The sequence below is a fragment of the Amborella trichopoda genome, chromosome 11 (genome assembly GCF_054954075.1).
Source record: "Amborella trichopoda isolate Santa Cruz 75 chromosome 11, AtrichopodaSantaCruz75HAP2 v2.0, whole genome shotgun sequence".
Lineage (NCBI taxonomy): Eukaryota > Viridiplantae > Streptophyta > Magnoliopsida > Amborellales > Amborellaceae > Amborella > Amborella trichopoda.
The window spans coordinates 44,542,834-44,569,616 of record NC_142346.1 but is presented as its reverse complement, the minus strand read 5'-3'; the positions used below and the strand labels follow the sequence as shown (position 1 = coordinate 44,569,616).

At 40.7% G+C, this 26,783-nt stretch overlaps 1 protein-coding gene across 7 annotated transcripts; it reads right to left on the bottom strand.

Annotated features, from left to right (window-relative positions):
* Positions 1-339: 339 nt before the first annotated feature.
* LOC18448385 (GroES-like zinc-binding alcohol dehydrogenase family protein) lies at positions 340-26,783 on the bottom strand. Of its 7 annotated transcripts, none has more exons than XM_088850831.1 (9): positions 25,343-26,666; positions 25,031-25,092; positions 24,227-24,362; positions 23,788-23,857; positions 23,569-23,662; positions 9,797-10,010; positions 7,824-7,965; positions 1,460-1,630; positions 340-730 (listed from the first exon to the last, which is right to left on the bottom strand). In XM_088850831.1, the coding sequence occupies exons 2-9, from the start codon at positions 25,041-25,043 to the stop codon at positions 539-541; spliced, it is 1,032 nt and encodes a 343-aa protein (XP_088706957.1). In that variant the 5' UTR covers positions 25,044-25,092; positions 25,343-26,666; the 3' UTR covers positions 340-538. The 7 variants fall into 7 exon arrangements, with proteins under 7 accessions (XP_088706957.1, XP_088706959.1, XP_088706958.1 ...); XM_088850833.1 differs by having other exon boundaries at positions 340-701; XM_088850832.1 differs by lacking the exon at positions 25,031-25,092 and having other exon boundaries at positions 25,343-25,472; positions 25,563-26,666.

The following is a 26,783-nucleotide window of genomic DNA, read 5'->3' as shown; positions in this document are numbered from 1 at the left end:
GTCGCATGTTACGAATTATATGCTTTATTGTAGTCCATATATAATGATACACTTAATCCATGATAATTTTATGCTTATCTTTTTATGCAATGTAAATTAAATGGTAAACAATAGTTCATACAAGGAGATAACATATCAATATTCGCATATTAATGCAAAAAAATGAAAATTATTAATAGAATATCTCTATTTCTTATTGGATTCATAGAAAACAACATTTATAATGAATTTTAATAATTTTTTCAGATATTTTTTAAGGCTTAATCCGACCGATTCCCGATCTGGATGAATTTTTGAGATGCCCGATCTGAGTCACCGATCCATTTTTTAAACCTCTAGTTAGGAATAATTGTGACCTCGTTATAACAAAGATAAATGGTCTTATTGTATACAATCCCTTGTTGCATATATGGTGAACTATCTTAACATAGCATATATCAAAGGTGCTCTTGATGCCTCAAATATGCTCTAAGCCTCATGCTTGGTGGAGCTATAATTTAAGACTCAGCAACCTAAGACCAGAGAGAGAGAGAGAGAGCTACATGATCTCAACCACAGCTCTCCCTACTATCTTGCCATTGTTGAGATCGTCATAAGCTGCTGCGGCCTCATCGAATTTGCATTTCCTTGAGATGGCATCTTCAAGACTGAATATCCCAGTCTCTGCAAGCTTCACCAACTTAGGGAGGTCTTGTCTCGCCCTAGCACCATAAGACCCGATGATTTTTATCTGTACTCCTCAACAATACACATCTCAAGATAGGTCCAACTCATAATAAGAACAAAAACAACAACAATAATAATAACAGTAATAAAAGTTCGGGAAATTTATCAACATACCCACAAGAGATGAACTATTTAGGAACTATTCCAACTCAAGACACTGTTATTTTATATGTATTTTGAAATTAAATCAAAAGATATGGCTAAAGAGTTAAATTGTTAATCTCTCATGCGCAATTTGATAAATTTCTCTAAAAGTTCTTATTTAATAGAAGTTCCATGTGATTTCATGAACTAATCAATTCTTCACTAAGTTTCATTATAGGAAGAACAATAGATGGTTGTTAACATAACTAATTGAAGTTTGGATTAGCATGTCAAAAATTGCATACACTTGAACCGAAGCAAAATTTCAGAGACAAAAGGAACAATCAATTCACAGTCAAGAGTATGTTAACACAAGCTAATACATAATGACATAAGTACGACATGATCCAATGAGATTGGTAAACAATGCCATAAACAGGTATCCACCATCTGGGTGTTCCTGATGATAGAATTAGATAACTGCAGTAGCACCCACGAGGACTCTCATCCAGGTACAGTTGATCTCTACCGTCAGTCATTGTTAATGGCTGGTGTATGCCCATTTGAACTACCAAACCAATGGATTACAGTGTACTTCCCAAACATAATACCCTTCCGAAATAATCGTGGCTACAGCCTAGCGGCTTACCTGGCGGCGAACTAGACGAGTTATATCCACTTCTCCAACAGCTCCCGATGGTGCAAGTCCTATCATCACGGCTTTACCTCCATCCTTTACACTTTGAGTTGTTTGCAAGAATGTCTTTGGTTTTCCCAATGCTTCCACAGCGATATCCACCCCCATTCCTCCAGTTATTTCCTGCCAAAAGAAAGCATTTCACAATGAAAGCAAATACAAACTCAGTGAGACAAATTAACATGTCCTCACCAAGGACCAGAACTAAGACAAATTTATATGATTCTGTTTAATTTATAAGAATCTCTCTCTCTGTGTGCAAGCGTGTGTGTGTGTTATATAATCAAAAGATCTATAATAGCAGAATAGCCAATCAGGAACCAATTGTTAGACATTATGGGGTTTCTCCATGGTATCATCATAATTATCAAAATCAGGATAGGTTTCAATTTTTATTCCATAAATTACCTCTACTAAATGACCAGACCTACCCTTTAAGCGATCATTTCAAGCGCAATTTTGCTATTCTTTTCTTTCCAAGATTGCCAAGTGTCTCACTCCTTATCCACCTGCTACTACCAAATAAGCTCTCTCTCGACAGGCACCTGCTATTAACAAGGAATCTCTCTCTCTACATAAGTATGGGGTGAGGCTCAGTCTCAGAGAGGTATGGTCAGTACTCTCTCCCTCTCTCTCTTTAGCAAAATTTCTAATTTTCTACAGGTCGTTTGGCTCTAAGAAGTGTACCCTAGCCCTAGCAAAAATGATATAATGCAAGAACTTCAGTAACCATCTTTGCCACATAATTTGTTAAACCTTTTCTCTCTCTTATGTACGATGGGTAACAAGTGTTCAATCTATTTCAGACGACTGCTACAACCATTTAGTTGAGCTATTCGACCATTGCTTATGCAAACCACTATGCCTTTCTTTGGGTGCTTGGCGTGGTTCCTTGGAGCCCATTCCCTTTCATTTTCATGTTACTGTGTGTGACTTGAGGAAAACAAGAAAAGGTGGTAGTTGGCAATATGTAGTTCACAGTGAAGAGTCTAGTTAGCTAACCAGTGCATTATGTATAAAAGAGAGGAAACAGCCAACCATCTTTTCCTACACTGTGAAATGGCTGGCAAACGTTGTAAAACTCTTCAACACAGTATGGGTCTCCCCTTAATCCATCCAACAGCCACTTTGATTGTACTTTCAAATCGCCCTACTGACTTTGCGGTCCCCCTTTATGGAAATAGGAAAGCCTCTATGATGGCACTGGTTTGGACCATATGCATGAGGCAAAATAAGATAGTTTTTTAGGGGAAAGAATCACGACTAGAAGTGCTTATTAACAGATTAATGTCCACAGTAATTGGATGGGATTACAGAGGGAATTCACTTCTCTCTCCACCTTAAACTTATACAGCTGGCATTCCATTTCAAGGTCCACACCCATGAGAATTCCAACAAACGTGAATGGATCCTGCCTAAAGCAGGAACCATAGAACTGAATTTTGATGGGTGCTCCAGGGTTCCTGGTCGGACTCGGTTGATTCCCTGAGTCTTGGCCGAGTAGCTCATGACTCTCCGAGTCTGACATTTTCTTTTCACCATTCTTTTGGCAGGAGAAAAAAGAAACAATAAGTTGGCAATTTTCATCCAGCAAGGGATATTAAGTCCTCAAAATACATCACTAGAGTTGTTTTCAGCCCTCTATCAATTCATTTAACAGGATATACGAGAAATCTACCAATTTCACAGATACGAGAGAATTTCTGAAATCCGCATTTCCAGTTGAAAAAGTGTTGGGGAACCTAGGATGTAGTCGATCCGAAGCCTTGCTCGAAAAGTAACTTGGGGGTCCAGTTTTGCTGACTTGAGGGCAGATATCAAACTGATACGTTTTACAATGTTTATGTTTCATAGATTACTGTAAACTCTAGATCGGATTCTATTGCTTCAAATACTATAGATCAAGATGGATCTAAGCTTCAAGTAGCAGAGATCTAGTTTTTCTTTGTTGATCAACAGCAAAATTATCTATTTTTATTCAAATATTTAATTTATTTGTATTATACATAGAAATTACTGGTAGAAATGAAAAAAATGTCATATTTTTTTATTTTAGCATGGCATATGTTTGTAAATATATATTTTTTACAGTAATTTTCTTTCTCCAATTTATTCTTGATTTATCACTAATATTCCTGATTTTCAAGAGTTTTCCCCAATTTTATGACCTCTCCCCCATTTTATTCCGTTTTAACTTTTTCCCCCATTTTTTGGCATAAACCTGCTTTATTTTTTTGACTTTTGCTGTCTTTGTGTGCCAGATGCATTTAAGGGTGCCAATCCCCATCCAAAAATGTTTGGTTTGGGAGCAAACAATGATATTTTGAGAGAATTAGGAACGAGCAATTATTTTGGGCATTGAGTTGCTTTGCCAGTCCCTACCCAAACAAATTTTGGTGCAGACAACTATTTTTTCGAGAAAATTGATATTGAGCAATTAATTAGGGCATTGAAATGATTTTTTATTATTTTTATTGTATGTAGATGCAGGTTCCAAGATTGCTTAGTCACAAGTTACTAGTTGGTTAACCTTTGGAGCATTTCGCACGCAAGATCCCACTCAAGAGCATGGCTTGAGGGTACTTACCAATAAAAAGGATACGTTTGGATGTGTATTATGTGCAAAAGAGTTGAGTGGCAGTACCAACCACCTGAAACATCACCCAGTGAAGGTTATGACAAGGTACTAGCGAACATAGGGCGACAAATGCAAGCAATTATGACAATGGAGAAGAAGAAGAAAGCTGCAAAAATGATGGTTGATGAGGTTGATAGAAAATACTATGCCCCTGTTTCAAAAGCGAAAGATGATGAGGAGCTTGGGGCTCAACTCGAATTTGCGAGGAGGGAAGTCTCAACATCCATACATCTCGAGGTCGAGATAATCAATTAGAGGGTTTTTCACCATCAAAACAAACTTTTTCGATGGATTTTTGAGGCGCGCCTTTTTTCTACATTTTAGGTTACAACCTTATTTAAACTTTTTTCCTTGACTTAAATATATGTTAACTAGGTCTCTTCTTCAAATGGCACAATTCTATGGCCCGGGGCAATCAACTCATGCTGAGATCCTAGAGGGTGTAAAATATTGCATTGAGAGATTAAAGAGAGATGGAAAACTGCAAATTGAAGCTATGAAGGAGGTAAGAAAGCATTTCTGTGAATAAGTTTCCCAACTTAGGTAAACCATATTTGTAAAACATTAAACGTCAGTACAAGTTGAGGAGCAATGAGAAGATGAAGGAGGAGACGATCACGATGATGAGGCCATCGAAGCAAATGATGATGACAGAAGTGGCCCTAAGAGCGAGCGGCACTACCATAGTGAGAGAGTGAGCATGAGGCTTGGGGGGGTGGTGTGTGTGTGTGTGTGTGAGGGGAGGGGCAAGGGAAGAGGATAGTTACCTAACCATCAAAGTCATTCTTGAACCATTCCGAAGAAAGTTGGGATGGCTACGATCCTCCTTGTCAACATATTGCTTGTAGACTGAGTCATAAATAATGGTTGTAGTTTGAGTTACATCAATCTGCATGTATATTTGTGATTTGGTATGGTGCAATGAATGTGAATTGCTATGTATTCCAATTTGGACCATTGAATGCACGCATCGCAAAGTCTGCAAACCAAGAAAGAAGGGGGGATAGGGTTTAGAGGTTTGGAACAGGTAAATAGAGCGCTCATGGGTAAGTGGAGGTGGTGGTTTGTCAATGAAGAAAACCACCTTTGGCAGGCAGTTAGTGTGGCTCAGAGGAATCAGGCTAGTTTCCAAAATCATCCTTGCACAATGCATCAGGGGCTTAGAAAAGCATTTTGAGAACATGGGATTCATTTAGAAGACAGATGCGAAGAGCCTAGGCAACAGTGCAAAAGTTCGGTTTTGGAAGATCTTTAGTAAGGGGATCGAACACTAGCACAGGGGGGCCTGCTTGCTCTTGACCCCCAACAACTTGGTAGCTAGTGTTGTGGAATGCCCTCGGTTGGTTGGGGGGAACATAATTTGGAACCCAACTTCCAGAAGAGCCACATGGCAAATGAAGTTGTACTCTTGTCGCAGGTAAAGTGTGGTCCATCAAGTTATCGCTTGAAGTTTTTAAGCATTTCATTGGATTGCACTATCTGGAAAAACCTTCATAGTAGATCAATTACACTGAAGAGGCTTCCACTTAGCCAACCATTGTGTAATGTGTGTCAACCAAGAAGAATGCTTGACATCATCATGATCGCTAAAACCATTTCCCAACTAATTGGGATAGGCTACACGAAACTTGGTCTGCTATTCTGCCCTTTTAAGGGTCATAAGGTCATAAGTCCCCAAATTTTTTCTCACTACTTCCAACCACATCTTTTTGGGCCTACCCCTTACCCTTTTTAAACCTTCTACTTGAATTAATTCACACCTCCTAATAGGTGTTGTATTGAGTCTGCGCCACACATGGCCAGCCCACCTAGGAAGAATGCTTGACCACTTGTTCTTATATTGTGAAGTAGCCCTCTTTTTACGATGTAGCATAATTCAAGACCTTGATTGGCAATGGGCCTTTCCTAAATCCATAATCCAGCTATTCCAAGCCTTCCTCTCACCACGTTACCTTAAGGAGAGAAATTACTTCTGGAGAAGTTCTGTCATGGCTACTTAGTGATCATTTTGGAGAGAAAGGACAAAATGAATATTTGAAGGTTTGCCCTCCTCTATTCATAATCTTAGGGAACACAGCTCAATATAGATGGTTGCTAGATGGGTAATCCCGACATGCTGGTATAGGGGGCTTAATTTGGGGCTACCAAGGAAATACCCTCTTTTCATTTTTAGAATTTATGCTCTCTAACATGGCAGTGTCCAAAGCCCATATAGATGGTCTCAAATGTGTCTCCTCTAGTGCCCTCCACTCGATGCAGATCTGGTGGGAGGGAATAACAGCAAAGCCAAAGCATAGGGCTCAAAGAGAGCATGAATACCCTGGGCCTAACTCCAATTTTTTGACCATCTATACTATCTATACAGGGACATCAGGACCACTTTCCATCATGTTAGTAAAGATTTGAACCAGGATGCTGACTGCTTAGCTAAGGAGGGAGCTCTGGCGTGTACTACCGTGCCACAGATTACCAATTGGTCTCCCTCCTTTTCTTCGATTATCTTCTGCTTCTCTCCTGCTAATCATTCTCTACCCGTCTCTCCCTCTTGAATTCTTGTCTCCCTCTAAAGTTTTTGCCCCCTTAAAATATGTATGATTTGTAGGTTACCGCCTTGTGATCCCCAACTTCTTGGATATGAGTCCCCTAATTGTCGGTAGTCGTCATGTATTGAGCTCTCTCCCAATATGTGGGTAGCCTAATGTTATTTTTCTTGTAAGCAAATTACTTAACACAGCAGTAAAATCTCACGCAACAAAATATTTATGTATGGCAGTTTAAAACCCTCTATATCCATAAGTTTTATTTTTTCTCTCCATGCGCATATGATTTTTTAAATTTTTCCCTTATCCTCAAATTTAACGTGTTTTGCCTTGTTTTACCACTTGTGACAAAGTCTGGACCCAGTTCCGGGTTTTAAAACAATGCATGAAGCTAAAATACTACACACGTCTGCACTTGACCACCTGGACAAAATACATGATTTTATGCATTGAGCACTTCTAAATTTTTAGCTTTATGTACAACTGCATGGGAATTAGAGCCCTGGGTTGTACAGTATTTTATCTATTTTTCTTCCCCTCATCTTTACTCAATTTTTCTGTCATGAGGGCTACACCAGGCAACTACAAAACCTATCATGGGGTTGGTTTAAGCACTATGCTCTTCACATTAGGAAGCTTAATTCCAAATTCACCAAACTATACGACTAGATTATGCAAAAATATAGATAATAGCTATAACTTCCGTTAAACTTGCAAAGTGAAAAAGAGAAAGTAGAAAAAGGAAAAAACAACGGTCAGAGGTTGGTTGGATATTGATTGAGCTTGGCTTTTAGAGGGTCCAATAATTAAAGTGTTGAAGAGTTTCTTAACATCTCACTCAAGTCTATAAAGGCTCAGAGTTCAATTTTAAGATGTAGGGGTTTATGGTACTTAGCAATTTTATCATGTTTTTAGGATGTTAAAAGTATTCTAGGTTTTTATTAAGCATGGACATATATGCCCGAGGTGAGAGTTAAGTATTTCTCTAACAAGCCACTATAAGGGCAAGCCCCGCACAGTTTTTACAAACTATAGTCTAGCATGAAATGCCATTTCAAACCAGAAAAATTAGTACTCAAGATCATTATCAAAAAAAAAAAAAAAGTACTCAAGACTCGGGCACAATCAGATAAATTACCTTAATTTTGTCAACAACATCTTCCTTCATAGCATTTATGGTGTGAGTTGCTCCCAGCTTCTTTGCATTTTCAAGCTTGTCATCTTGAACATCCACAGCAATAATCTCACTAGCTCCAAAAGCCCGTGCTATCTGCAAACAACTGAGACAAGTAATCTGATCATAATCATCCAAAACACTACAAATTCAACCAAAATGAAAGATTTAATTACTGTGAATGATGCAAGATTTCAAGCCAATAATACTAAGAATCATAGGGCTATCTACAACAAATACAATTTATCATAAAACTACCTCAGAACAAATATTTATCTTGATCACTTCACAATTGATATACACAGAAAATTACAAAATGTTCCAACATTTTGGTTGAATATAGCAAACCTTTCAAGCCAATAATACTAAGAATCATAGGGCTATCTACAACAAATACAATTTATCATAAAACTACCTCAGAACAAATATTTATCTTGATCACTTCACAATTGATATACACAGAAAATTACAAAATGTTCCAACATTTTGGTTGAATATAGCAAACCTTGACTTTATTGACATTAGTTCATGTGAATGTCCTCATTCAAGCCAGTCTCGATGGTTTAACATGATACCTGTTGAAACCCAAATTGACATTCCTGATAGGTCGATCCAGCCATTTTTACAAGTTTGAAAAGTCTGAGAATAAACTAAATAGAACAAAAAACTGAAATCAACTAATTCATTTTGAACAGGCCTAACCTACTTGTCCACAACAAATTAAAGTTTGCATAAAATTCATGATAAGACCAAAGATGCTTTTTGTGTTTTCCTCATTCCGCATTATTGGTTTTAACTGCACAATTCAGTTAATGAGCATAAAGAACGATAACTCTTAAAGTATACAATATGATCATCAATTATGAGTAAAAGAACAAAATCCCTTCCATGCAAGAGTTTAAGTACTATCAATACAAAAGGCAAAAATACGTCATAAGAATTCAGGTACAAAGACATAAATCTAACACCCACTTGAGAATACGTGGAAATCAGTCAATGTGTTCGTGTATTAAGGCAAGATGAAAGACTGATATTGGAAGCAACATAGATAGCACAGGTATTGGGGCAACAAGAGGCATAGCTGCATAGGTACTACTAACCAAACACCAAAGGGCTCTAAAAACCAACGCAATCAAGTCATGGTTACTGGACGGCAAGCACAGAAATTATATATATAATGTCTCTAAGTTACACAGGACAGAACAGTAAGATAATTGCAGTGGGATATGAAGAAAATCCATGTTTAATCACCAAAAAGATGATTTCTATGTAAAAATGATATCTAGATTAGAATAGAAGAAAATAACAAGAATCTTCTAATGAGAAAAAGAAACTCTTCTTTCTTAGAATAATTTAACAAGGGGGTGGGTTTTGTATAAGCTGCCCAACTTATACTACACAAGTAAGGTGCACCTACAAATTTTGGTGGAAGATGAAGTTCAGGCATCGGAAATCTTATAATGGTATGAAAATCCATGTTGAACACAAATTATGAAGCTTAAAATTCCAAAAACAGTGCAGATCAAACAGACTAAAAACACTTGAAAATCTTGAAAATAGTCTAGATAACTTGTCATAAGATGCACTATTTTTTGGAATTGAAATTCTTTTGTTTTTATATCCACACATCTCGAGGTTGAGATGATCAATTGGAAGGTTTTCCAACTTCAAAACACTCTTTTCTATGGATTTTTGAGGTGCACCTCATTCTATACTACAAGGTTGCAACAGTATATAAATGTTTTCCTTTAAGACTGTCACATTCCTGGGCTGTTAAAAAAACATTACACACCCAATGAGAATATTAATTTAAGGTACCTTTTGGAATATTCTCAATAGAGTTGATTTGTCAAATTGTACCATAAGTCATTACAATGAAACATTACTCAGATGGTAACACACAATTGACACTGCAATAGCTATTCTTTGGTCTTTACCTTGATCCAATTCCGCCAATCCCAATGACAGCAATAGCATCTCCAGCACGGACATCTGCAGCATGCTTCATAGCACCATAGGCAGTAAATACAGCACATCCTAAAATAGCTGATTCAGTATATGGTAATGAATTGGGAAGAGTTGCTAGCGCATTGGCTGGTACCACGCAGTATTCTGCAAGCCCTCCCATGCTGTACATATACACTGGCTTTCCTGCAAATATTAACACATTAAATGCATGTTGCATAGCCAGAAAATGTAAATTCCATGTCAAGCTCTCTGCATTAATGCTCCTAGATATATTCAATGGTATGCATTTAACCATTCCTCTAGGCTACATAGAAAAAATAATATTATTTTGATAAATGATATGGAGAGAGATTATAATGTTATCCAATGAGTTATGGAAAAACAAAGACGATTGGGATAAACCACAAGAATTCCCTTGAATGAGGAAGAAGAATAAGACACTTGCGCATGGTGTTGCACAACAATATGAGCAACATAGCGCATGGTGTTGCACAACAATATGAGCAACATAGCACATGGTGTTGCACAACAATATGAGCAACATAATAACGTAATGCAGCCCACTAGAACTTCCATAATGCTTAACAGAATTCTGAAGACTTAAATAACTCAGTATGTGAGGAGTAAAAGAATATGGAATATATACATCAATACTTAACATAAATATATATGTGTGCATGTGTGCTGCGGTTGTTTGAGAGATGATTCCTCTGACTGGGTCACCCATATGGGCCGATCCGGGATGACGAGAAATCAAGCCCAACCACCTGGCGACTCCACTGGGGATGCGCCACCCTATCGTTGGTTCGATTTGCTCGCAAACCTTCGCAACACTTGATTACACTTAAAAATGGCTTTGGAGTTTACTAACTCTTCCTATTACCGGGTTGGGGACTTCATGATCCCTACACCTGCGAACATGTCCCTTGGGGGTAAGGTTTCTCAACTTGCATCTTCCTCCCTTCTTTTGCGAAGCGACCAAACAGCTCGCACTTGGATTTCGGCCCAAACTAAAACGAGAAGGGGCCCTCAAACCCCTTACTACCCCTATACCGGCACTAACGGTCAGTCCGTTATAGCCAAATGCATTGGTGGTTCTAAAACCACTACATCACATACTCACCCAGCTACTGGTGGACCTTCCACCAGTCTCATGTCTAAGAGTGGCCCTAAAGCCACTCCCGTTTTTCTCGCAATCGGCTCTTCTAAAGTCGTTGCCTTTGTGGGTACCAAGAAGGTCATCCCCAACTCTTCTTTCCACACGCGTGCCGCCCGTCTCAGCATCGCATCTCACACACCCCAAACTGGTGCTTCAATCGCTGGCCTTCTCAGTTGAAGGACCACAAGGTCACTCGACAAACTTTCTCGACAAACTTTAACATCCACCACGACTAGCTACCTAGCCATTGGCTCGTCTTCTCAGGGCAAGCAAAAAGCTACCCTGAGTCTCTCGCACACTTTGGGTCTCCTGGGACTCAGACCCACTGTTAAGAGTGGCTCTCAAACCACTCCAATTGCATTGCATACTATTCACTCAGCTCGGGGCAGCTCAAATGCCATCCCCCAAAGAGCACACGATCAACGACCCAATCGTAGGTCAAATGCGCACATACACTGGCATGCAAAAAGTGGTGGCCATAAGGCCACTCCAATCACTAAGTTCAGCATCCCAAAGGCCAGACCTTTTACCTCACTAAGGGTTGGCCCCCAGGCTGCCCCAAGCACGTCTTCGGACTCTGCACACACAAATAGGTCTGATATTGCCCCTAGTTCTGAGGGCAAACATAAAAAGAGTCCAGAAGACTTGCTCGCCTTCGCTCGACGGCAATTCTACCTACCCATCAAGAAGGGAAATAATGGTGAAGCCCGGATATAGGGTCGAGAGACCAAGATGCTGAAAGCTCGACTTAAACTGCTTCAAAGGGCTGAGAGCCTCATTACGAAGATAAACCTCATGAATAAGGAAGAGGCTCTGCCATCGTTTGTCCCCTCTACTCCTTTACCCGGATTCATCCTGGAATCTCAGAGATCGGATGAACTAGATTCTTCTTTGACCGATGTTGATGATGCGGTTTCCATTACCCTCATCCATCCAATGACCCCTACCTTTGATGAGAGCTCATCACTCTCATTTGAGGAAACCTACCCCTTGATGGTGGATGGGATGAGCCACATTCCCTCTATTAGTTACCTCACTAAAGTGGCTTTGCCATGCCACGAAGATCTCATGATTCCTTATGATGACACTTACATGCTATCTTCGTCGCTCGAAAGCTTTTTATGTTCTCTCGATGATGACGTGGTCTCATTGTCCTATGAGAGTTTCACATTCTCATTCAATGATGAAGATATCCATGCCTTTAAAAATAAAGTGGGTCCGAGGGAAAGCCCAACAAATGTCATCAATGATGTTGTTGAAGTAGCAACAGTTGAACCCGTGATGGACACCCTCCAGTGTTGAGCGACTCAACCCTTCAAGGGAAGAAGAACCTTCAAGCATGACCGTTGTCAATGCCAAGGTGATAAATGAAATGTCAGAATTACATGGCGACGAGATTGCGCAGCTTAAAGCCACATTAAAGCAAGTACAAGCCGAGATGACGACAAAAGATGAAATAATGGAAACCATGCACCAAGAGATGTTGGTGTCCCATGAGGTTGAGCATACTCCCTCGGCACACCAAATCCTCTTTACCGCCTCCCGACCACCATGTCAGCGCATTGAAAAGATGCCATCAAAAGAAGAGTTGTTCCCACTCATACCACCCTCACTCTCAGTCCCTTCTTCATCAACCCAGGTTGTGGATGAGGAACTAGTGAAAGGCATGGTAGCTGAAGCATTGAAGGAGTACAATATCCCAGCGGTTGAAGAGTTGAATCGTTATCGAAAACCTTACCCGGCTCATGTTGACCAAACTCCCTTCCTGCAAAACTACCAAAGGTTCGATTTTCCCAAGTATGATGGCACCAACTCATCACAGTAACACATAGCTCACTTTGTTTTTGCTTGTGGAAATACCGCAAACAATGAGCATCTCTTGCTCCGACAATTTGTGGGGACCCTTACAGGAGCCGTGTTCAAGTGGTACTCTCGATTACCACCAGGGTCAATTTCATCGAGGGGACAAATGGAGAGAGAGTTCCTCAAGCGCTTCTATGACATAGAAAGGAATGTGCAACTTCATAAACTTCTTGATGTAAGGCTAAAGCCACATGAGCTAGTGATCGAGTATATCAGAAGGTGGCGCAACCTGGCTATCAATTTGGCCACTCCAGTGAGCGAGCTTCAAGAAGTGGAATACTGTGTAGAAAGAATACAGAGCAGTGCGAATGGAAGACTTTCTTAAACATCATGGAAAAATATCAGATCCCTTCACAGTGGTGGAAGTTGATGAGCAATTAGCAATGGCCATGCCAGACACTAGGCATTCCTCGTGGCAAAACTGCCACAAGAGTTCTTTTGATGAAGGCACGACCCTAAACTTGCCTCCATTAGGTCTTGGTAGATGACCTTAAATCACACCAAATTGATGGTCACGAAGGCATGACCGTAAACTGCTCTCCCCATGGTCATGACGGCATGACCTTAAAATTGCCCCCTCAAAAAGATGGACATGATGAAAACCTGCAAGGGCGTCATGGGTAAAAGAATCACAAAAAAAAAAAAAAGACGGACATGGTGTGCACCCCGAAAGCCACCATGAGCAAATATGTCACAAAAAAACAAAAAACAAAAAGGCCATTGTGAAAACCCGCAAGGGCACTATGGGCAAAAGTGTCAAAATAAAAGGAGTGTGGTGAAAACCCTTCGAGACACTCGTTTTCAAAATAAAGGCGTGTTGATCCTATTCTACAAGGCATCACGAATAAAAGTGTCATGGTCTTGCGTCCCTATGGCATGACGTTAAATCAAGCGACATATAGTCCGTTTGCACAACTATAAACTGCCTCTCGTTCTTACACATCTCCATAGGGTTGCCGCATAACACCTTGCTACATATAGCCCCTACCATGTCCTTCTTCATAACTTCCCCAGTGAAGGAGCACCATCACTCCAAGGTGTTCTCCCTAATTGAGGGGTACAACAATTTCGACAATGTGACTTTGAAGCATGCAATCGCCTCTTTATAATGTCTTATCCCTAGTGGAAGAGTGCCATCACTCCAAAGTGCAATCTCACCAAGTGAAGCATACCACAGTCCTGCCTGTGCGGTCTTAAAGCATGCAAGCGCCTCTCTGTGCGAAGTACCAATATCCCCAAAAGAGGTATACCACAGTCTCAACTGTGTGGTTCAAAACCATGTTTTTCACCTCGTCATAAACTCCCCAAGTAGAGGAGCACCATCACTCCAAGGTGCTCTTCCCAATTGAGGTGTACCACAGTTCCCACTGTGCGACTTCAAAGCATGAAAACTCCTCCCCATAAGGATACAATCGCTTCTCCATAATATCTCTAGTAGAAAATCACCATCATCTCAAACTCAACACCGCAGAGGTGATAGCCCCAATGAGGCATACCACAGTCTTGACTAGGGGACTTTGGACCACGTCGTCGCTTCTTCGCGATGAAACGATAATATTTCCATTAGAGGCGTACCACAATCTCGATTGTGTGACTTTGTCCTATCCATTTCACACATCACCTCATCCATGAGCATTTGCTCCACGCCAACCACTTCATCTCTCACGACTCTTCTGGTCTCCATTTCCCCAATTGAGTCACACCACTCATGGCTCTCTTGAGCCCCAATCATTCATGTTTCGGGGCAAACCACAGGACCATTACCCTAGTCCCGAACTGTGTGGCACCTCAAACTTCCATGTGTGACCCATTTTTCCATCATGTGTGCCCCTACCTCAACAGTCCAACATGGGTGAGGACTATAAAAGCACCCCTATTCGGTCTAAAGTGGGTGAAGACCTTACACTTTCCCTCAACACATCCAACAAGAGTTATGATGTTAAAAGATCCTTGAGTTCGTCCATCAGGGGTTATGACGATTAAAGACCCCCTGCACATGTCCAACAAGGATGAGGACTTTAAAAGCATCCCGACTTTGGTCTAAAAAGGGTGAGGACCTTAAACTTTCCCTCAATGAGGTGATCACCCCTCTGCCACTTTCATGCATACCCACCACCAACCGTGAGAGTAAACCCTCGCTCCCCATCAAAATCCCAACTCTTGAGCGTACCACTTCCACACAGCTTCACATCGCTCATCATCCTTAGGAAGTCCTCACCTCACATTAGGCACCATTTAAACCCTTGAATGGTCACCCCTACCTGATCACCATTTCACCCCATCTCTCTTATACGCGCATCTCTGCATACATGCAACACTGCGGCCCTATCACGCCTCCCCGCTAGCCACCATTGCCCCGTCGCACCTCTTCGCGCGCGCACGTTTTCCAGTCCAAAAATCTTTTTCCCTTCCTTGCGTGCACACCCGGATACGCAGATGTTGCCCGCTCTTCACGCATATGCACATGTCGCAGCCCTGGTGTGCCTGCCTGCACAAAACGCGCAGCTCCGTCACACTTTCACCCCCAGCTCACCCCAACGAGCCTTATGCAAATACGACCCCTCTGTCCTATATATTGTCAAAGACAATCCGGGTATGATGAGCACCCGATAAGGATTGTCATGAGTAAAAAGTGGGAGCTTTAGGCGGACATAGCCACGAAGCTATTGGTAATAGTGCCAAAGAATACGAAAATAAAATCAAGCATGGTGAAAACCCGCGAAGGTCCCATGAGTAAAAATGACAGGTGAGCATGGCCATGAAGACATGAGTAAGAGTGTCCTGAAAATAAGAGAACCGGGCATGGTGAAAACCCGCAAGGGCGCCTTGAGTAAAAATGGAAAAACAAAACCTCAAAGTCATGGGTAAAAGAACCTCAATGAAAAGGAGTTGGTGAAAACCATTTTTGTGGCACCACTTCTATTCAGTTCAGGGGAAAACCCGAAAGGGCACTTAGGCTAATAAACAGGTTGATATAGTTTTTGGCTAAAGATGACTTCAGCCAATTGCAATAGATGATTGGAAGCTACTAAGTGAAATCCAAACCAGCCCTTCCCCACTAGCTAAATTAGGGTAAAGCCCACCAAGGGAACCCACTAGCCAGGCCCTAGAGCCAAAAACAAAATTCCCGGCCCCAGAGCCAAAACAAAAATTTTCGACCCTAGAACCAAAACAAAAATTCTTTGCCCCAGAGCCAAAACAAAATTCCAGTTCCAGAGCCAAAACAAAATTCCGGCCCCAGAGCCAAAACAAAATTCCAATCCCAGAGCCAAAACAAAAATCCTCGACCCCAGAGCTAAAACAAAAATTCAGGCCCCAGAGCCAAAGCATCCCCACCAGCTAGATTGGGGCAAAGCCTACCAAGGGAACTCGCTGGCTGGACCATTAGGAGGCATCGTTGATGGAATGGTAAGCCCTTCATGAGGCAGCCTATCAGTGCGCTCTCCCAGAAAATAAAAGGATTCCAGTAGCATTGGAAAGGAAGCCCTTAAGCAAGATCCCAAATCGCTTGAGTCCACTTCGGTTGCCCCTTCAGAAGGAAGCTTAGCATGATCTCCCCCTCAAGACTTGTGCTAATGCCGATGATTGAGAAGGAAAAATATATATTTGTTGAGAGGCAATAAAGACGTCTTAGATGAACTTCGACGGTCAATTTTATTCTAAATGTTGCACTTCTCGCTTCTCTCGAAGGGCAACATCTGTTGGCGCAAGTTGTTCTATGTCATTTTTGACGTACTTACATGCCTGGTGCAAACAAGGAGAGAGCCAGTGACAACCTGGTTTTGTCGATACCCAACACCGCCAGACCAAGGGAACAATGCAAAATAAGCCTAAAACTGGGCAACCTCTGAAAAAGTACTGAAACGGCTTCAAAAGACATGAAAGGGGTAGTTTGGGATGCCCGAACGACGCTCACAAAGTTTCATCACATTCTGATATCTTTTGATATGATCAGGACGAAATTCGGTTCTCAAATCCAGCTCCTATCATGGTGAAAAGGGATCTTATAACTACAATCCCATTTTTCAAGTTTCCAAACAGTACCAGACCACTGCCATGAGATCCAGAATATCGAAAAATCCCTAGGGACCAAATTTGGGCTTAATCGGACCTTTCAAGACCATTTTGGGGCCAAATTATCATAAACGGGTAGGTTTCTAACTATTGCAGTGCGGCCTCAATGAACCAGTAGCCATTTTTGGAAACTACGTTTTCACCCCTGAGGATGATTTTCAAGTGCTCATAGCTCGCTCGTTTGGAATCGGAACAAGCTCAAATTCAGACACAAACTACGTCTTGACAACCCGGTCATTTTGACATATGACACGCGTCATGGTGTGGCCCGAGATGAGAGATTTTTTAGAGAGAAGATGAGCCCGAAACCATGAAAATCAGAATTTTGAAAGAAGACATTTCGTACTTCGCGAAGCAATAACTCGAGATTCGTAAGTCGAATCGACACAACATCATATCCATTGAGACCGCATCGCGAAGGCTACAAGTTTGGTATAGATTATATATTCAATTAAAGTTCGGATGGCACAGATTTCAAGGATGAAGATGGCAAGAGTTTCCCGATCGTTAGAATCCCATTTTTCGACGACTTCCCAATTTGGGGATATGCTTAAACGAAAACCAAATTGGACGAAATTTGATGCAAAACGATTGTAACAATGTCCCCTTTAATTTGTGATCAAAATGAAGACTTGGAACATCGTAGATCACACCGGATCGATGGTTGAAGTTTATGGACTTAGCCGGATTTTTGGCCCTTCATGAAAAATCCGTTTCAAGACGATCAAAGGACACCAAAATGTTTAGAACGAATCGAGTATCAATTCTACGACGATAGATCTTCTGAATTACCACCGTAAGCGTCCGAAAAAGCTCTTGAAGTTTAGTAATGGCAAGGTACCCCTTATGGAGGGATGGTTTTGTCATTTACTCAAAAGAACTAAGGGGTATTTTGGCAATTTTGTCCAAAAATGGGATTTTACTTTAATTCCATTAATTTATAATTTTCCACAATTTGAATTAGTTTTGAGCATGCCAACCTTGTTTTGTGGTTGCTCTATATAAGTGTGCTTAAGTCATCCGTAAACCTAAGTTGGGAAGCGTAATAAAAATTTGGTTCTTGCCCCTTCAAGCCTTTGATTGTGTATAGCTTCCAACTTCAAGAGAGAGGAGAGAGAGAACTTTACCACCTCAGGTAGTTGCCCTTGGACCTCCCACTACCTAGAACCTTAAACTTCCTACTCCTCACCTTAGATCACCATTCACTACCCTAACCCACTTACGTCTATTCATCTTAGACTTAGACCCTAACCCCAAAGGTCAAGACATCTTTCTAAGAAGCGCTCAAAAGGGATCCTCAAAGGCTTGCACAAACCCAAGCCGGCTTTGGTCCAATCTCTCTTTCTTCCTTATTTTCCGTGCCAGCTCCCTATTTTCCCTTTGTGCCCGCAAGCTCCTTATTTTCTCTCCGTGCTCGCGAGCTCCCTATTTTCTCTGTGTGCCCGCGACCTTCCTATTTCTTTCTGTGCCCGTGACCTTCCTATTTTCTCTCCATCCGCCCTATCCCTTTTTATATCCCCTTTCGGTGCACGCACACCCAAGGTCCCTTTTTATATCCCCTTTCGGTGCACGCACACCCAATGCGGTCCTGTAAAAACAACCTTATCTCTCTCCATCGAGCCACTCTTCTCTCTCTCCAAATCTCACCTCCTCTCTTTATCCATCACGCAATCACTCTCTTTCGTCTTAGTTATTCATTCTCACTCTCCTCTCACATTTTGTTCATTCCCTCTCTCTCCTATCCTGTTCAATCTCTCTCCAAATCCCCTCTTTCTCTCAACTCTCCCAACCATCTTTATCAACTCTCCAAATCATCTCTATCTAATTCAACTCTCCCAACCATCTTTATCTCTCTCAAATCTCCCAACAAACCGTCTATATCTCCTTTGGCACGCCCAAACCCTCATTATCCTACGTACCTCTCTTTCTCTCAACCACCTCTATCTCTTTCAATCCCCCCAACAAATCATCCTTATCTTTATTTTCCTCTCCTCTCCACACAGCCAAATCTCTCTCTCCCTTCAACGCTACCTTTTTTCTTTCTCGAATGTTCTCTCTCCCTTTATTGCATGTACCTCTCTCTCTGTCTCTCATGTATTTCTCTCTTCTCATCACACACTTCTCTCCTCTTTTTCATGCCACTTTTCTCTCCTTTCTTTCTCAATCTTCTCTCTCCCTTCCAAATCTTTCTCTCCCTTACACGTCTACATCCCCTCACTCACACACTCACACTTACACACATGAGAGTGTATGATGTGAACGTGAGAGTCTATGATGTGAGTGTGGGGGATGTAAACGTGTAAGGGAGAGAAAGATTTGAAAGGGAGAGGTACGTGCAATAGAGGGAGAGAGAAGATTGAGAAAGGAGAGAAAAGTAACGTGAAGAAGAGGAGAGAGAAGTGTGTGAGGGAGAAGAGAGATACGCGACGGACAAGAGAGAGGTATGTGCAATAAAGGGAGAGAGAAGATTCGAGAGAGAAAAAAGGAGAAAAATGTGGCGTTGAAGGGAGAGAGAGATTTGGGCGTGTGGAGAGGAGAGGGAAATAAAGATAAAGATGATTTGTTGGGGGGATTGAAAGAGATAGAGGTGGTTGAGAGAAAGAGAGATACGTGGGATAATGAGGGTTTGGGCGAGCCAAAGGAGATAGAGACGGTTTGTTGGGAGATTTGAGAGAAATAAAGATGGTTGGGAGAGTTGAATTAGATACAAATGATTTGGAGAGTTGATAAAGATGGTTGGGAGAGTTGAGAAAAAGAGGGGATTTGGAGAGAGAAAGAGAGATCGAAGAAGATAGGAGAGAGAGAGAGAGAGGAAATGAACAAAATGTGAGAGGAGAGAGAGAATGGTTGCGTGAGGAGAGAGAATGAATAACTAAGAGGAAAGAGAATGATTGTGTGATGGATAGAGAGAGGAGGTGATATTTGGAGAGAGAAAAGAGGAGAGAAGAGTGGCTTGACGAAGAGAGATAAGGTTGTTTATACGGGACCGCATTGGGTTGTGCTCGAGTTTATTAGAGAATAGGGAAGAGAAGCATGATAAGGGGAGATAAAAGGGGATAGGGCAGATGGAGAGAATAGAGGGACCTTGGGTATGCGTGCACCATAAGGGGATATAAAAAGGGATAGGGCAGATGGAGAGAAAATAGGAATAGGAAGGTCGTGGGTACAGAGAGAAAATAGGAATAGGAAGGTCGCGGGCACGGAGAGAAAATAGGAATAGGAAGGTCACGGGCACGGAGAGAAAATAGGAAGGTCGTAGGCATGGAGAGAAAATAGGAATAAAAAGGGATAGGGCGGATGGAGAGAAAATAGGAAGGTCGTGGGCACGGAGAGAAAATAGGAAGGTTGTGGACACGGAGACGGAGACGGAGACGGAGAGACAATAGGAAGGTCGTGGGCATGGAGAGAAAATAGAAAGGTCGCGGGCACGGAAAGAAATTAGGAAGGTCGCGGGCACGAAGAGAAAATAAGAAGGTCGCAGGCACGGAGAGAAATAGGAAGGTCACAGGCACGGAGAGAAAATAGGGATCTCACGGGCACATAAAGAAAATAGGGAGAGAAAATAGGAAGCTGGCGCGCACAGAGAGAAAATAGGGAGCTGGCGCGCACAAAGAGAAAATAGGGAAGAAAGAGAAAGAGAAAGAGTGGACCTAAACCGGCTTGGATTTGTGCGCGCCTTTGAGGATCCCTTTTGAGCACTCTTTAGAAAGATGTCTTGACCTTTGGGGCTAAGGTTGGGGTCTAAGTCTAAGATGAATAGACCTAAGTGGGTTAGGGTAGTGTATGAGATAGGGTGTATGGTGATCTAAGGTGAGGTATATGGTGTAGGGAGTAGGAAGTTGTAAAGGCTGGGGAGTAGGAAGTTTAAAGTTCTAGGTAGTTGGGAATTGGAAGTGGGGGGTTTGGAAGTTGGGAGTTGGAAGTGGGAGGTCCAAGGGAAATTACCTAAGGTGGTAAAGTTTTCCCTCTCATCTCTATTGAAGTTGGAAGCTATACACAATCAAAGGCTTGAAGGGGCAAGAACCCAATTTTTATTACGCTTCCTAGCGTAGGTATACATATGACTTAAGCTCACTTATACAGAGCAACGACAAAACAAGGGTGGCATACTCAAAACTAAGCCAAATTGTGGAAAACTATAATTTAATGAAATTAAAGTAAAATCCCTTTTTTGACAAAATTACCAAAATACCCCTAAGTTCTTTTGAGTAAAACCCTCCCTCCATGAGGGGCCTCTTGGCATTGCTGAACTTCTGAAGCTTTTTAGGATGCTTACAACAGTGATTTGAACGATCCATCGTCATAGAATTGATACTCGATCTGTTCTGAACATTTTGATGTCCTTTGATTGTCTTGAAACGGATTTTTCATGGAGTAAAAATCCGGCCAAGTACATAAACTTCGACCACCGATCCGGTGCAATCCACGATGTTTCAAGTCCTCATTTTGATCACAAATTAAAGGGGACATTGTCAGAATCGTTTTGCACCAAATTTCGTCCAATTTGGCTTCCGTTTGAACATATCCCCAAATTGGAAAGTCACCGGAAAATGAGATTCCAGCGACTAGGAAACTCTTGTCATCTTAAACCTTGAAATTCAGGCCATCCGGCCGTTAACTGAATGTAAAATCTATATCAAATTTATAACTCTTCGCGATGCGGTCGCAATGGACACGATGTCGTGCCGATCCGAGTTACGGATCTTGAGTTATTGTTTCGCGAAGTATGGGATGTCTTTTTTCAAAATTCTAAATTTCATGGTTTCGATGTCATCTTCTCTCTAAAAAGTATTTCGTCTCGGGCCACGCCATGATGCGTGCCATATGTCAAAATAACCTGGTTGTCGAGACTTAGCTTGTGTCTGAATTTGAGCTTGTTCCAATTCCAAACGAGCTAGCTATGAGCACTTGCCGAGGGGTGAAAACGCAATTTCCAAAAATGACAATTGGTTCACTGAGGCCGCACCGCAATAGTTTGAAACCTACCCATTTATAGTAATTTGGGCCCAGAATGGTCCTGAAAAAGCCGATTGAGCCCAAATTTAGTCCCTGCGGGTTTTTCGACATTCTGGATCTAGTGGCAGTGGTCTGGTATTGTTTAGAAACTCGAAAAATGGGGCTGTAGTTATAAGGTCCCTTTTCACCACGATAGGATCTGGATTGAGAACCGAGTTTCATCTTGATCATATCAAAACTTATCGGAATGTGATGAAACTTTGTGAGCGTCCTTCGGGCATCCCAAACTACCCCTTTCATGTCTTTTGAAGCCATTCCAGTACTTTTTCAATGGTTGCCCAGTTTTAGGCTTATTTTGCAGTATTCCCTTAGTCTGGGGGTGTCTTGGGTACCGACAGGCCCAAGTTGTCTTGGGTACCAGGGATGTAAGTACGTCAAAAATGACGTATAACAATCAGCACTTCAAGCATTATACTAATCATACATATAAACTCCTACACATGCACACTAAAGATAACAAAAATGCAAATTCATTATGTTATGTTTAATTATTGATAATTGTAAATCTTAAAGATAAAAAATAATATAAACTCTCAAAAGCATAAAACAATGAGGTAAGCCATTGGCATCATTAGGCGAATCAATTGTCCTTTGAGCTTTCTATTAAGATGGGCATTCCTTAGTGGTAGTTTTGTCATTAGTTCCTCGTATTTCTCTAGCTGCCACATAAATTCATGTGCAAAGATGGACGTAGGAGACATACATTTACAAAGCATGTTGTTTTTGGCTTTAGTGGTACACTTAGAAATTAGCAATGCAGAGTCAATTGAGTTTGTGAGGCCTAAAACAGATCCCGATTCATTTGTGGCAAAGATTATACCATGGGGATCAAATCATAATCCATGGGTTTGATGTTTTAGATCCCTAGTAATCCAACACAGTACACCGAACAACATTAGGTTTTTGAGATGGGGACCATTTGGAAAGTTTCTTTACAGAAATTCAAGGATTGCAATCAGGAGAACAAACCTTCTTCATTCCATGATATTGACAACTTTATGAGTATCTTTACCCAGCATTGGGCAATTCAGGTGTGAAATTGGGCTCTGACAATTTCCATGTCCAGACATATTCTAGCATAACACTTTTAATGTTTTTGTTAGTTCTGTCTATAATCATTTAAGAAACAAAAATAATGATAATATCATAACTATATGCACCACAACAATTTGTGAATATATCATAACTATATGCACCACAACAATTTGTGAATTAATGCATGAAAGAAATTAAGTTGTTCACCAACAAATATGATTTCCAACTAAGAAGTTGCACAACAACGATTGCTATGCCTTGAAGCAATATGATTTCCATCTGAGAAGGTTACCCATAAGAATTCTAAATCAAAAACAGTAGTGGGCATGTCAAATGTAGCAAATAATATTATATGAAAGTAGCAGTCAGTGCAAATAGAAATCCAAAAATAATTTTATGAATTGCATTAAAGCTAAGTATTTCCTCAACTGAACTATAATGAAATACATAGTTAATAAAGGAAAGGTGTTGTTGTTTATGATATAAACACAAGCAAGAAGACTAGTTTCATCAACTCACTTCCAAATAATCAGTGTATCAACAAGCCTTGCATGGCCTTCCCATAATGAAGGGTGATAATTATATAAAGCATACCATTACTACGAAGAAAAAGCCGAGTTTCACCATCATAAAGGGTTCCTTTTGCCCTGTTGTAAGCAAAGAAGGCCTCACACAGATCTTCTTGACCCTGATAGCATTAAAATTTAGAACATCATGTCGATGCAGAAGACGTTATGAGATAATGCACCAACTCCTGCATCATCATCCTAACCATTTTTTACCAATAAATGTTTCAGGGATTAGTAATTGTACCTTCACACAAAAACCACAATTACCACAAGGCATTATAAATGCACCCACGACCCGACTTCCGACAGGAAACCTGCAAACATATGCCAACAGTAGTAATTAAAACTGCACTTCAACATGCTGTAAGTTTCCTTACAACTATTGCAATAGCATTTAGTATCAGAATCACAATGGCCATCAAATTGAAATAAATATTAAAGGGGAAAGCATAACAATAATCAGTAATAAATAATGAGATCCATAGTCCATTGGGTCATCACAGTCCAATGAAATGATGGACAATGATGGAGAGCAGGGTGGATCCACCAAAACAAGAAACGACCCAATGTTGACTACACCAAGGGACTATGGTTTCCAATAGACCTTTGAAAGATAATGTATTTTCCCAATCTTAAATATGTTCTCATCTCTGTGGTGCTGAAATCAAATACATTTTCCTTGCCTCTTCACAACTGCAACGTCAGTGTGTGCTCCGTGGTCTACTACCTCTCCAGTTATTTCATGGCCAACAACACATGGACTTGCAAAAGGAAGATCTCCATTCATGACATGGAGGTCAGAGTGACACACTCCACAGGCTGCAGTCATAATGGCAACTAAGGTCAAATACTAATTTTGCACCACAAAACCAATAGAAAATTATGTAGTTTACACTATGAGACGGCATTGGTGTACTTGATCTAATATTTCTTGGACTACCTGTATTAACTCTGCTAATAAGAAACATGCAAATCGGTTGCCAACCATTCAATAGCACTCAGAGAGAAAACAAGAACTAGATTTATTTGCACAAAAATGAAAGGCTAATATTTTCTTTTTCTTTTTCTTTTAAAAGTTTTATCAAGATGAATTCCAAAAAAGAATACGTTGCTCAAGGAAACAAAACCAACTTCCTAAACAGGAAGCTTTTGTCTCAACATACAAATAACTTATGAATATGTATCTATCCAGAAACAGGATGTCCATTACAGAAATGCAACTGATGTGGAATCACATTACTAGGGTGCTGCCAAGTTTACAGATTCAAAAAACTATCACCAGCCATGAGAAATTGACAAGAGCTGCCTCTAATTTTGGGGTATAAGATAAAAACAGCCTTCACCTTTTTAGAACAGTTCAAAAAACCCCTAAAATATCCCTCCCTCTGACCTCATTTACAAAAAAGTTGATAGATTAAATAGAAACACAAGGAAAGGTAAGTTTCATCACTTGGACTAACAAGCTTAGTTTGTTGAATTCTGAGTACCAGTAAAAATCATCTAGATTTCTATAATCCATGTTATTCTGCTGCTTTCTTTTCAAATTACCCTGCATACAATTAGGAATTTGTTAATAGACCACATGGGATGTATACCTAAGCCAAGGAATTACCTCCATATTACTGTTGTATACCATATGGGAAGTGTGACAAGTGAAAAAGACATGGCTACGGATGCCTATTATTCCATAGAAAAGATTGAAACATAAATTTCAACTTGTCACCCATCTATTGATCAGCGAAATGTATTTATAACTAGTGACCCAGACATTAGTATATTCTAATGTACTTCTAAAATACCAGATTTATAGTGAATCCTTGGTCAATCCCAAAGGTTTATCTTGAGATTCATAGCTTCCAGCTTTCAATGAGTGCAGCATCCAGAACCGGTGGAGGACTGATCCACCCAGACGATCCTCTTTTTAGAAACCTTAGTGTAATTAAAATAAATAGATTAAATCTATTTGTTACATTTTAAAATATGTTATCTTATTATGATATAGTAATCACACAGACATGCCTTCCCATGCCTCGAGTTTAGTCCATCACATCTCACACTTCACAAGCATCATTTTCGGGCAGTTGCGTGTCTATGCAACAAGGGATCGAACTGTTTAGCTATCAAATGGTATCATGTTTTACACTGGGAAAGCCAAACGCTACCCAAATGCAAGATTCCTATGATTAGCTCTTCGGTAATGAGAGTGTGCTTCATCTCTAGAAAGTAAAAATATGTACCTATGCAAGTAAAGACCAAGGATCTGCAGCAGCAAGAGTAAGAAAGGCTGTAGGCAAAAGAATATGATATTTTACAAGAACTTATTTGACTAGGAATTTCCATGTGAGATAAATAGTTTTTGGAGCAATCACTACCCAATACATGGTTACTGCAGCAATTACACCAAAATCTTATTCTCTGAAGTAAGAACTCCAAGATTTCATCACAAGGATCTTATTCAAAGGTCATAGTCCTTGAACATCTTAAGAACCTGAAATTTCTTTTACAACTTATCCTAGGAATGCTAAATAGAATCCCAATATTCTCTATTCATGGGGAGAACACTTGCTTATAAGTACAAAATTTGAGTGGGAGGGCATACTCCAAACTTCCTACCCACTCCTATGTGTTTAGTAACTGATCAACCATTGTCATTATTCCTTAACAATGTCATACCAATCAGAGATCACAGACCTGCAAAATGCTGACTAACATATCCAACAAAAGAGGCTTATCCCCAAGATCAATAATCCATCTCATAATTTATACCAATAGTTGAAGAAGATGGAAATCAATTACCATATGCATTAATTTGAAGTACTACCAACTAAAATTAGGAAAGGGAAATTGAGTGAGAGAGAGAACCCTTGGTTGCATTAATTTGAAGTACTGCAAACTGAAGTTAGAAAGGGAAAATGAGAGAGAGAACCCTTGGTTTTGATGAGGACCTCGCCCGCCTTAGGACGAGGCAAGTGGAATTCTTCGATTGAAAGTGGTTTCTTTGGCTCCCAAAAGACAACAGCGCGCATGAATGAAGGGACATCCCTAAGGTGGTATCCGCTTACGTCTTCTGTCTTTGAGCTCACCCCACTTAGGTTTCTTCTCGTGCTAGAACGTAAGGAAGAGCGCAGGTTATAGAGCCTCTGAAACGATCGCCATGAGCGAAAGAGGAAGGCCATGGGAAATAGCACCCCAAAAGACTAGAGAGAGAGAGCTCTGGTTTAATCCAGTTTAGGTAGAGAC

Excerpts from the sequence above, each read along its gene's own strand:
- LOC18448385 (XM_006858451.4), bottom strand. The coding sequence starts at position 26,719 with ATGGCCTTCCTCTTTCGCTCATGGCGATCGTTTCAGAGGCTCTATAAC. Across the intron at positions 7,966-9,796 it reads ATTGGCGGAATTGGATCAAG|TTGTTTGCAGATAGCACGGG; the intron begins GTAAAGACCAAA and ends TACTTGTCTCAG. Across the intron at positions 731-1,459 it reads CTCGTCTAGTTCGCCGCCAG|ATAAAAATCATCGGGTCTTA; the intron begins GTAAGCCGCTAG and ends TGAGGAGTACAG.